General features: G+C 52.9%; 4 protein-coding genes across 4 annotated transcripts; 2 read left to right on the forward strand and 2 right to left on the reverse strand.

The window, feature by feature from the left end:
• Positions 1-317: 317 nt before the first annotated feature.
• TRIVIDRAFT_197030 (uncharacterized protein) lies at positions 318-4,608 on the forward strand (the record flags this gene model as incomplete). The annotated part of the gene is made up of 8 exons (XM_014105897.1): positions 318-320; positions 486-541; positions 581-682; positions 772-838; positions 930-1,146; positions 1,288-1,357; positions 1,891-2,096; positions 2,363-4,608. The coding sequence occupies 8 exons, from the start codon at positions 318-320 to the stop codon at positions 4,606-4,608; spliced, it is 2,967 nt and encodes a 988-aa protein (XP_013961372.1).
• An 825-nt stretch (positions 4,609-5,433) lies between these two features.
• Positions 5,434-6,402, reverse strand: TRIVIDRAFT_79522 (uncharacterized protein; the record flags this gene model as incomplete). Its single annotated transcript, XM_014106235.1, has 3 exons — positions 5,434-5,952; positions 6,007-6,068; positions 6,138-6,402. 3 exons carry the CDS (start codon positions 6,273-6,275, stop codon positions 5,616-5,618), a joined length of 537 nt encoding a protein of 178 aa, XP_013961710.1.
• A 2,497-nt stretch (positions 6,403-8,899) lies between these two features.
• On the forward strand, positions 8,900-10,898 carry TRIVIDRAFT_73121 (uncharacterized protein; the record flags this gene model as incomplete). Its single annotated transcript, XM_014105898.1, has 2 exons — positions 8,900-9,102; positions 9,186-10,898. 2 exons carry the CDS (start codon positions 8,995-8,997, stop codon positions 10,896-10,898), a joined length of 1,821 nt encoding a protein of 606 aa, XP_013961373.1.
• Positions 10,899-11,104: 206 nt separating this feature from the next.
• On the reverse strand, positions 11,105-11,863 carry TRIVIDRAFT_34440 (glycosyltransferase family 1 protein; the record flags this gene model as incomplete). Its single annotated transcript, XM_014105899.1, has 3 exons — positions 11,105-11,279; positions 11,354-11,492; positions 11,554-11,863. The coding sequence occupies 3 exons, from the start codon at positions 11,861-11,863 to the stop codon at positions 11,105-11,107; spliced, it is 624 nt and encodes a 207-aa protein (XP_013961374.1).
• Positions 11,864-12,131: the final 268 nt, after the last annotated feature.

The raw sequence follows: 12,131 nt of genomic DNA on the forward strand, positions 1-12,131 counted from the left end.
CTGGGTGGAGACTGCTAAGACAGGTACAGCCTACAGGTACAGGTACTATGTACGACGATGATTCTCTGTGCCCCGTGGCACTGCAAAAGTGGACATCTCGAGGCGCTACTTGATTCTGTCCGCACTACCAGCGTGATCGGCCCACCAGCCCGTCAACAGCTGGGCGGATGTCGTATCACTTGTACCGTAGCTACATGGAGTTGGAGCAGGTTGAAACGGTGGTGAGTCTGCTGCATCAAGTGGTGCGAAAATATTACACAGCGTCTACTTGGTAGAATAGCCCTATCGTGGGCCGCGCTTAGCGTTCGATACTCAACATGGTATCTCAGAAAAAACCGCCGTTTTTGCCAAAGGACAAGGGATCTTGGTAGATATTGAGCATCGATCTCGAATTCCGAAAATCGAGCATTCTACGCCGGCGATTGGTCCGTGGATTGGGCTGCATTGGAGCCATGCACCAACGACATTAGCTCGACCCTCAATAGACACCACCAAAGGTCCCCTCAACTGCTACCGCAGACTACCGTATTGTACATCCAATGTATGCTCGCTCGTATGGATACACGTACTTACACTGTAGAAAGGCAGCCATGGCGTTGGGCTACGGGCCGCAGAGTGATAGGCAGCTGTGCAGGACTCGCACCAAGAACGAGGAGGCATTTGATCCTGGCACTGGCACCTCGTGAGAACTGAGTACATTCTTGTTTTCCCACCCCCATTTCGTCGACGGTGCTTTTATATATACATATACATGTACTCTTGACAAAGTAGACAGGCGCTCTGTTCCGGTGTTCTCGGGGCTAAACTTGGATGCCGGAGAGCCGCAGAAGTAGAAATGGTAGGTTATTGATGTATTGCACCAACTGCCCACTCCAAGCACAAAGTGGCGGCATAAACCAAACTAAACCAAACTACTGCCTGTATCCCAGGCATCTCCTGCAGCAACAAGAGGGCGGCTGGCTGCCTGTAAAGCAAAGCGATGGAAGCAAAGAGCCTTCAATGACACTCGCCAGTGCCCGGCCCTTGTCCCACGGCCAAACAAGAGCTGGTTGGTGCTTTCTGGTAGCGTGGCTTACGGTCCCCCTCCCTCCTCCGGCACACTCCCCGATGGCTTTGGTCGAAGCTCATCCTGGTCGTCCGTACGGAGTACTTGTACTCGGACATACACCTCCAACTTGCGCCCACTCGCCGGGACTTGGGTGGCTGCAGGCGGCGAGCAGGACGCTGCGGGCTCGCAAGCGGCACTGCTCGCCATTGTTCTGCTAGCGTGACAACGAGTTGCAGCAGGCAGATACGAAGAGGAGATGGAGGTTGACGGAGGCAGAAGGGTTCAGCAAGGATCCGGCAAGGTTGGCCAGTATGTGTTCTGAGGTATATCGAGGTACCCAGCACTTGTGCGGTATTGGATTGATGTCTTATCAGTGAGAAGCCTCCCCCGATCAGTCGATAGACCATCCGTGGAACAAAGTGAGGCGATAAGAACCGTACTGGGAAGACGCAGCGCTAGCACGGAAGCCCCGTCCAGGCCTTCGGCTCAGCACAAGTGCTAACTGCGGACCCAAGATGCGGTAGCCAGCTGTCGCAGTACCTAGCCGCATCTGCGGAAGTACTTTGCGCCACCACGGCGGCCCCCGGAGACGGTGCGAAGGGAGCATGGGCACTTGTACCCGCATGTTCACCAGTAGTACCAGCAGTACCTTACCTACCTTACCGTCGCAGACCTGAGGTAGAATCAGTACCGGTACAAGTACAACGACATGTGTACTCGTAGCACTCGCGCGCACAAGCAGGCGGCCAAAGCTCTCCACCCGCCGGCCCACTGGCCAACACCTCACACCCCTGGCCTGGCCGGAACATCCATTGACTCCAGCGGCTCAACTGTGCCTCCAGCGCGCCCAGCCCGCTAACTCTCGCCGTCGTACTCGCAATTCAGAGCCCAGCCCTAGCTCCAGCGCCAGCACGGCCCACCCCCCCCAAAGCACAAATCGTCCGCCACGACGACGACGAGTCACAGGCCTTCGCCTCCGCCTGTGCCCCTGCCTCTCCAGGTGTCAGCCAGACCAGACTCGTGCAAAACAAACCGCCTCTTTCACGCCGTGAGTCGCCTCCCCCCCTTTGCTTTTTCACTTGTCACCTTCCTTTGCCCAAGCCGCCTTCTAATTCTCCCCCTTTCATCTCATAACAACACTCTCCCTATCCTTAATTTTTTTTTTCTTTCTTCCTCTGTCGCTCTCTCGTCAGAGGCATTGCTCGAGGCTTTCGCTAGCACTCGACCTCCCATCTCCCCCCCATTTACAGCGCGCACCGGCTCTCATTCACCCCTTGTCTCCCTCTTTTGCGCGCTGCCTTCACTGCAGGTCAGGTTCAGGCTCAGCGTCTCCCGACCTCTCCGCCGGCCAACCTACCCGCCGCATTCACAAGCCCCCCTTTGCCCAGCGCAACCCCAAACCTGCCTCCTGCCTAGGCAGATTACGTCAGCACGCGCATTCCAGCGCCCCACTTGACGCTTCCCTCGCTCCAGTCCAGTGCCTTGATTGTTCTGTGCCGTCGCTGCAAAGCGCATTACCTCATCACCAACTTCAGCCTCTCGCTCGCAGCGCATTTTTGCCTCGCGTCGCATTTGTCGCGTCGCATTGCTGGCTTTGGCGCAGTCGCACCGCAGCAGCCGCGGGCATGTCCATGTTTCGGTTCTGGAGCTGTGATCCTCGGGGAAGTGACAAGACCGTCAATGGGTCGCCAGCCATCGCCTTCAGCAGGCCGCCAAACCGAACCTCGTCAGTCGCATGTGATCCGGCGTCGCAGGCAGTGCCTCTGGACTTGTCGCCGCGCAAGCGATCGCATCGTGACGTCGACAACGACGACGAAGACGACGACGCCATGGGTTCTGTTGTACCGGCTAAACGCCCCAGGGCCGGCTCCGAGGCGCTGGCTGAGGAACCATCCTTCCCAAAGCCTCGAGGCCCAACCTCTTCGATGGCTGCCGAGTCCAGTGCCGTCGACAGCGCTAGAGACCTGATCCAAGCTGAATTTTGCCAGGAAATTTTGCTCAAGCACAAGGAGCTAAGATTGATCAACCAAGAGCTAGCCAAGTGTCAGATTGCGCTTGAGCAACTGCGCCGATGCCATCTCATCCCGTATCCTGTGAATTGTCCCACCCCGCAACAAATGTTAGACGTCAGCGACGGAAAGGGTCCTGCAGTAGTGGCCAAAGCCGGCGATGCTGTCCCTCGCTGGGCGCCTCCTTTTGGCGTTGTCGACGGTCCTTACTCTCGGCACTATGCCAAGTGGCTCATTCCCGATCCAGCCTTTGATGGCATACAGCCAGAGATGTCGCATCTCCCTGCCCGTGGTCCCGTCTTGGAAGGAAGGACAACTCGCAACAGTAATGGTGAAGTTGGATATGGATTCGTCAAGGGGCGCCGTGGCAACGGCAGCCATAAGTTTGAGTCTCTGTCAAGCGGCTACCCCCCACCCAAAGACAAGGTAGGCCCATGTGTCCTGACTCGGGCAGACGGCCAGACAGTCAAGCTTGTGTGCTTGGACTGCCACAGGGATAACTTCTCAAGCACCCAAGGCTTCATCAACCATTGCCGTATTGCACACAAGCGTGATTTCAAGAGCCATGAGGAGGCCGCCGTTCATTGCGGCCAGCCATATGAACCTTCCGAGGGGGGTAACATCCCCAAGGACAACAAGGCATCGGCTCCCTCTTCGTCCTCTACCACCACCACAGCCACGTCATGTTTCGTGCATGCCTTTGCGCGTCCAGACATGGTAGAGCAAGACATCTTCAAGTCGCTTCGGATGAGAATTTCCGACTCGCTCAAGCTTTACAACCAGGGCAAGCTGTCGGTTGTTAAGTTTCCTCGCAACATCAATGCTGTTGCCTACCCTGGCAAGGCGTCGGCATCGTCATCAGCATCTAGCTTTGGCCCGTCCTCTGAAGCACCTCATTTGTCCCGCCTCTTGAAGGCTCGCAACTTCCAAGGCAATCTCCATGATGTCGTTGCCGATGCAAAGTCCAAGGTGTTACTGGAGGATCTTGCTGGGGAGGAGTCGGAAGCTGATGGCTCAGTGTCCCCCATGCAGGACTCACCGCCCACTCGAGCGTCGGTTGTTATGCGCATGCCCGCCAGGACTGCAAAGACTCCTGTTTCCGTGGGCACCTCAGCACGGCCGACAAGCAGCAAAGGCCGTGCTGCACACATGGCTCTTGCCTCGCCATCAGATTCTGACATGGCCATGATGGCCAACAAGCACCGCTCAGATGCGGTTCTGTCCGACGAGGATGTGGATATGGAGGACGCCGATATGAGCCCCAACACGCTTGTTAGCAACAATGCGCCTTCTCTGGTTAGTGACGACGGAGAGTATGATGACTCTGACGAAGGCTCTTCCGTTTCTGGAGCAAGTGACCAGCTGGAGGCGGAATCCGTCTCGGATGTTGCCGAAATCTCGCTAGATTTTGAATCTGACTCTCGAGGTCTTCGCCGAGAATCAGCAGCCATGGCAGGACCTGTGCGGCTTCGCAAAGAAGAAGCCAAGCAGGTTACATTTATTGGACCTGTCAGAAGCAGTGCCAAGGAGAGAAGGCAACGAAAGGCCTAAAGCATTACTCTTTTTAACCAGGACCACCTTGATCTTTGCCACTGGACATGAACTTTTCTCGACCCACCCCGAACAAAGTGGCAACCCATAGAGCACCGTTTTGGATTCTTCTTATTTTTTTCTGCGAAATCCTTTTATTTTTTTTCATTAAAGAACTATAACTCTGTTTTTGGTGGTTAACGGCTTTTACTTGTTTTCGCGATGGCTTTTTCTTTTTATTCTTCTCAGTTTGAACTGTCTCTCAATAGTTGCTGGATTGGTTTGCCTTGTTTACGAAGTGTGGACTCTTTTTTATTTATCATGTTTTCTTTGGCGCTATTGGGTCATTAGGGGTATTCGGAACCATTGCTATTTTTTGTATTAGAGACTCGGTTTTTGTTCAGAGGGTTGCCGGCGCAAAGGATTACAGGGAGCTGCTTGAGGACTGCTCGGCCAATGGGTGTCGAAGCATAAAGCGCGGCCTAGGGTGTGTTCATTTTTTGTATGATACAATAATGCCTGCGTGGATTCTGCGATGATGGAAATAAGAATGATGGGGGGTCTAATGACCCCCGTGACTATTTACATCAGTTTACTGGCAAATGTTCAAGTGTCATGCGATGGTTCTTCAGATATGTCAATTTTCTCATAGTCAGGCAGTTCTGCTTATATACAAAATGCTTCAAATTACACATGAATCCATTCATGCATTGTGCTCATGCATTGCGCGGATGCTGGGAACCAGCACGCAGTGTGAGTTTACAAAACAGACGTCGGCTGTGTTTATTCATAGAGGTCAAGATGGCATCCCGATGTCATTTCACAACATCAATAGAGCTACGAGTGTTAGACAAAGGTAATTAGGCGCGGAATCCTAACGTCATATTAAGAGGTAAACTAGAATTACACGGACAAACGCGCGCCGAACCAGGTCCCCATTATTATTATACGCCTGCTTGTTGTGCTCCTAGCCCAACATTCCAATTCATTCAATCTTTTCACATGCAACGCCTGACATCATCCCCTCATTAGATCATGGCGGCAGCAGCACCGGCCACAGCCATGACGAGGCCAGCAACGCTTCCCATGGTAGCGGCTGCGTTGGAGCTCGAGCTACGAGCAGCCGTAGTAGCACTTGTGCGGGAGGCACCGGTCTGAGTGGGACCAGCATCGGTAGCAGACGTATCGTCATTGCTGGGGGCAGAGTCAGAGGAAGTCTCTTGCGAGTTTGAAGAGTCCTGAGTCTTGGTCTTGGGGGTGCTGGCTGTTGTCTTGGGCGACAGGAGGGAGGCGGTCCGGCAGTAGGAGTCGACCTGTTGCTGGACTGAGGGAGCACGGATGTCGTTGGGGCAGTTGTTGTAGCAGCTGGTGATGATTAGTATATGAAGATGATGGAAAAAGGATTATGAAGAAACTTACGTCAAGACAGCCTGGTACGCGGCGCAGAGACAGTCATAGTCGGTAGGCTTGCACGCGTTGGCCTATCGAGGTAGCAAGTCAGTCAAGATGCCCTCAATTTTTTTTTGTAAATGAAAAGTGGTTATCCGTACAGTCTTGGTAGTTGAGTTGAGGCAGTCCTCGAGGATGTAGTCAGCCAGACAGGTAGAGCCTGGGGTATCTGGCGAAGTAGCAGAGCTGGCGGCAGAAACGCCGACGGCAGCGAAGAGAAGAGTCGCGAAGAACTTCATCTTGTGTGGTAGTAGATGATTTTTGAATCACAAAAAGTGGTATATATGAAGATGAATGCTGGAGTGATAAGAAAAGCAAAAAGACCAAAAAAGAAGCCTCTCTAATGCAATGCGTGGAAGATGGTGGATGTGTATTATTACAAAGTTACGGAAGAAGAAGAAAAAAAAGTAGAAAGGAAGAGAGGGAGGGAGAAGGGAGAAAAATAAATAGGAAGGCCCCCCCCAGGGGAGTAAGGTGAAGTCTTATTTGGAAGCGACGAGCCGGGGGGGCGTGGTAAGTGGCATGTTGGGGTTTCTCAAGGCCCCGGATTTCATCGTCGAGGTTGCATGGGGCGACGGCCGAATTCGCGGTCGGCAGATATACTTTGTACTGTACTGCAGTGGAGAGAGTAAGAGAGGAAGGGAGGAATCGTTCAATGGCATCTTGCCTGCTTGGTTTGGATATGATGTGAGCGTTCTTGCTGTGTGTTGCTGGGCTTACAAGTACATGCTGCTCTGTTTGATGGCATTCAGGGGATCACAAGCAAGATGCTCGTATATGGAAGATCTAGGGCGCATCCCAGACTGACGATGCTACAGTACTACGGAGAAATAAAACCAATTGTGTTCTGTACAGATGGATGTATCTATGGTGTGTGCTTAATAGAGTTTGCACAGGGAGGAGCCCGAGGCTAGAGATATCACATCGCGTCTTGTGCGACTGGCGGTGATACCCAGACGGAACCACCATCGTTGATATAGCTCCGTCGAGAGAAGACCAAGAAAGAACAAACCTCGTATTGCTAGACGCTATGCAGGAGGCTCCAGAAGACGACCTTCTGCTTATCATAGACTCCATGCCAATATGGTGTGTTGTGTCATGTTTTGTTGTCGTGCAAGTATGGATGCATCACAAAAGGGATGCGAGGTCAGGGAGCTTGGAATCCATCCCTCTAAGACAGGCCAATCGTAGCACCCGGTCTAGAATAGCGAGCGCGGCTGTTTGTGGGGACGTAGCTCAACTGAGATGGGAGCTGGAATAACGAGAGCGCCAGCGGTGTTTAGTGCCTGGAGTAGCGGCTGGTAGGGGCTGCGCCGGCGCTGTAGGTCCGGCAAGTCTACCGTGGCATGGCACTGAGCGGGTGCTCGGATTGGCCGGGCGAGCAAGGGATAGAGTTCAATAGCTGCGACATGCCCCTGTGACGGCGCAAAGTAAAACTCCCTTTCTCGCCTGTGCTTTTTTTATGTTGCTGTGTTTTCCCGTCTTTCATCATGGCGATCCCCCGGGACGAAAAAGCTTCTTCTCCAGATGGGGAGGGGGGCTTTTGCCAGCAAATACGGAGTACCTGGTCGAGTCGGCGAGTCTGAGCTTCGCTTCTGGGATTTTGTTCACGGGGGGTCCAGGCAAGAATCGGTGTGGAAATTCCGCCAGGCGGTCCGAGCTTTATTGGGGGCGTTCTCTGTCGTTTGTGATTTTCCATCAATACATACTGGACAAGGGCTGTACTGTACGGCACAGAGGTCTCAGGCTGAAGACCATGGTTCGTGTGCCGCGCCTGTAAGCGGTTGATGGCTTTGTGCTTTGTGCCTGTGCGGCTTCTACCCCTGGGCGGGAGGCGCAACGCCACAGCTGTTGACCTTGTGATTTGAGGTGCGGCTGAGAGTTGAAGGGCTTCTCTGGGAAATGAGAGTGAGTCGGTGTTTCTGTCAAGGGTCCACCTGATTATGGTGTTGGTATTGCAGTACAACGGTTGCCCGTTGTTGTACCCGTACAGGTACGAAGGGGTTGCACTTCATATGGAGCTGGTAATACTGCCACATGCTAAGTACTTGCCTTTTGGGGGCATCTGCAGCTTCAACGGTGCCGGCCAGGCTGGAAATATTCCGTTGCGGGTGTCTTAGATGGAGATTACGGCACAGAAGCCGAGAGTCGCCATGGTAACATCATCGTGCCAGGGTGAGTAGAGGCGACGGGTAACTTGGCAGTCTCAACAGACGCTTTACTTGGCCCTTACAAGTATTGATTCCATTAAAGACATTGGTTTAATACTAGCATCTCATTGTTGGGTATCACTATCACAATGCTTGTGATGTATCTCAGCAACGTACAAATAATAACCCTGTTGCCTTGCTGAGGGGGATCCCAAAATGCTACCTGGTACAGCATAATTCTCCAAGCCATTGGCCAGCCCTCTTGCTCATAAACTACCTGCCACCCACTGCCTTGCCTCGTCAAGAAACTGCTCAATGGCATAACCCAAAATTCTTGATGCCTGATGCATCCATCCTTACGAAGATGCACTTGCTGCCGTCGATGACGACACACCTTGTAGGCAGATGAATAAAATCACAATGTACAGGTATACTGTGGATATTCAACTTCTACACGCAATGCAACCCCTCTCTGTATCGTGTCATCCTATAAAGCCATCTTCCAATCGTCCTCAAGAACTCATGGACGCATCATCATCAGCAGCTGTTCCTGAAAACGTCATCGTGCCCCTCAGCCTTTTCAGTATTGCTCGAGAACAGCTAAGGAACTAGGCGGTGCATCATTGGAAGTAGCTCGCGATTTAGCTTGCGCGGACCTCTCCCCAGTGCCCCACCATCGACTTACACTTGTCGTTTCAACCCCTCCTGAATCCCGAAGCTTGCCTGCCTCGAGACCAGATCAATCGACAAACTTTAACCGACAAACGAGGCTATTATCGATCTTCTCAAAGTCCAGCCAGTCACAATCATGGCTTCCATCAACATTGAACGCATCTTGGCAGCGGCTCCTGTCACAAGCCGAGGGCAGGGAACCCAGCTGTCGGCAGACTCCAAGGGAAAGAGGATCGCGTACGCAGTGAGTTGCCCAGCACTGACCGCATCTTCGCGGGCCGGATACCATAGAAGCGAGTTGCTGACTTGATTTGATGCGATGTGTAGTCCGGCAAGTCCATCTTCGTTCGCTCCATCGACGACCCCGCAGACTCCAAAGAATATACCGGCCACACCAATCCTACGACCATTGCCCGGTTTTCGCCCAACGGCTTCAAGATTGCCAGTGGTGACTCGGCCGGTGTCCTGAGAATATGGGAGCCCGAGTCCATCGAAACCACTCGGGGCGAGTACAACATCATCTCCGGCCCGTTGCTGGATGTTGCTTGGGACGGCGACTCCCAGCGTATCATTGCTGTGGGTAATGGCCGACAGAAGTTTGGCAAGGCAATCATGGTCGATAGTGGCAACTCGGTGGGAGAGATCATTGGACATACCAAGTCTATCAACGCTGTTAGCATCACACCAAAGCGCCCTCTGCGTGCTGTCACTGTCGGCGATGACCGCAACGTCAACTTTTACCACGGTGTCCCATTCGAGTTCAAGAGCGCCACGACCCTACACACCGGCTTCGTATTGAATGCTGCCTACTCGCCCGATGGATCGACCTTTGTGACTGTTGGTCAGGATAGACGGATACAGTTGTACGATGGCGTAACGGGCGAACCTCTCAAGCAGATTGGTGAGGGAGAACACACTGGTAGCATCTTTGGTGTTTCATGGACCCAGGACGGAAAGAAGTTTGCAACGGCCAGCGCCGATCAGACAGTCAAGCTGTGGGACGCCGATTCGGGCAGTGTCATTCAGACTTGGAAGTTTGGCGACGGAGTCAGTGTGCGTGACCACCAGGTTGGAGTTGTCATCCCGCACGGTCGAACAGACGGTCTCATCATCAGCATCAACCTGGCTGGTGAGCTGACTTACCTGCATGAGGGCAAGAGTGAGCCCGTCAGAGTTATCCAGGGCCACGATAAAGGAATCACTGCCCTGATTGGTACGTCAGATGGCAACGGAGTCCTGACTGGCAGTTTCGATGGCCGTGTCTGCTCCTGGGACCTTGAGACCGGTGATGCGACTGTCCTCGATGGCCAGTCTCACACGAACCAGATCGCCCAATTCGCCGCCAGCTCCGGTAAGGTGTACAGTGTAGGATGGGACGACAGTATCAAGACGATTGATGAATCTGCCAAGACTTTCCTTGGCGAGTCATCAAAGTTGTCTGGCCAGCCCAGGGGCGCAGCTACAGCCGGTGATATCGTCTATGTGGTCGGCACCAACGGCGTGGCAGCTTACTCCAACGGCAAACTGATCAAGGAGACACCTCTTGACTTTACACCAGATGCTATTGCAGCTTATGGATCCTATGTCGCTATCGGAGGACAGCAGAACACTGCAAGAATCTATATCAGCGACGCGAACGGCAACTTGGAATACAAGGAGTCCGTGTCCAGCCCCCTCGGCACCATTACTGCTCTAGCCTTCTCCAAGGACGGCAGCCACTTGGCCACTGGAACAAGTGTTGGAAAGATCCTCGTTTTCAAGGTTGGATCTTGGGAGCTCGTGACGGACCGCTGGTCGGCACATACTGCGCGAGTTACTTGCATTTCCTGGGAAGAGACTGGCGCATATGCCGCCAGTGGAAGCTTGGATTCCCACATCTTTGTCTGGTGCCTGGAGAAGAAGCTCCAGGGCCAGCGTATCAAGGCGCCCAATGCCCATCTCGACGGCGTGACGGGCATCACTTGGGTTGCAGGCGGACGACTGGCAAGTTCCGGAAAGGACGCGACCGTCAAGGTCTGGGAAGTCAACAACCTTCCTTGATCAACTTGTAAATTAGAAAAAATGCCTTTATCTTGTTTTCTCGAATTTCATCATGATTCCCAGTCATTATATCTAGTCTCAAATAGATAGGCATGCTTGCGTCCGACTAGCCTTCCCAAACTCCGTGCCTGAAATCGCAAATGTCATAAAGTGAAGCCTTCCTGTTAACCAGTCAACAAGGACAGACGACCGCAGAGGCCAAACGCCTAGTCATTGGCCATCTGAGCGTCCTCTTCCTTCTCCACCTCTTGAGGGTGCATGTCCCAGAGGCGAAGACCGCCGGGATTCTTCTGCGGCTTGACTGCGTGAGGGGGCCAGCGAGACTTGTTGTCTTCCCAGAGCAGATCGACCTTATGAATCGCTCCTTGGAGGTCCGTATAACTAGAGATGGATATGGGATTAGATGCTAGATTCGACTTTTTCTCCCACCATTTCTTGAACGCGAGAATTCTCACCTTGCTGTGCTCGTGATAGCGTAGCCTTCTTTTGCGAGGTGTTTGGCCATCTCTACTTGGTGATTGTCCAGCAGCTCCTCGTTTGGCACGACAATTACTGGAAGGCCAACTTTCCATGCATCAAGAATTGTTCCAGTTCCTTGTCAGCTGTATTAGCATTGCCATTTTAATCTATCCATCAGGAGGTGAACAATCCATACCTGCATGAGAAATAACCAAGCCATTACGGCGCGATCCGTTGGAAGCCTTGCACAGCAACATTTCATCCTTCATGAGATTCTTTGTGGATTCAAAGACGTCAACCGTCAATCCTTGTGGCACATCATCCTGGAGAGAAGTTAGCTGGGCGCTTGCCCAGCTAATATCCGGGCCGCACTGGATGCGAAGTGAGGTGAAGCCCTCTGAGCTGAGGAACTGCCAGAATGCGGGATGGAGGACTTGTTCCGTCAGCTGTTTGAAGCCGACGGTAGCGCCTACTGTTACTAGACAATTTCGTGGAAGAGCTGCCATGTTGAAACTGAGCCGGCAGAAGCCATGGATGAGGAGGAATGGAATTGAGTTTGATATGGATCACCAGAGCTCTTATAAGCTCCGTTCACCAAGGTGTACTCTAAAGGTACATGCGATATGTACCTTGAAGCGCTTCCTCCAAAGAGCTACGGCCGGTGAATGCTGATTAGCCGATATTTTGCCTTGGTGAGCTGCCAATGGGAGGTTGGACCGGGAGAATCTCGGCCGCGATTGTCATCCCACCAAAAATTTGAGATCCATATGTTGT

The sequence above is a fragment of the Trichoderma virens genome (genome assembly GCF_000170995.1).
Source record: "Trichoderma virens Gv29-8 chromosome Unknown TRIVIscaffold_1, whole genome shotgun sequence".
NCBI classification, from domain to species: Eukaryota; Fungi; Ascomycota; class Sordariomycetes; order Hypocreales; family Hypocreaceae; genus Trichoderma; species Trichoderma virens.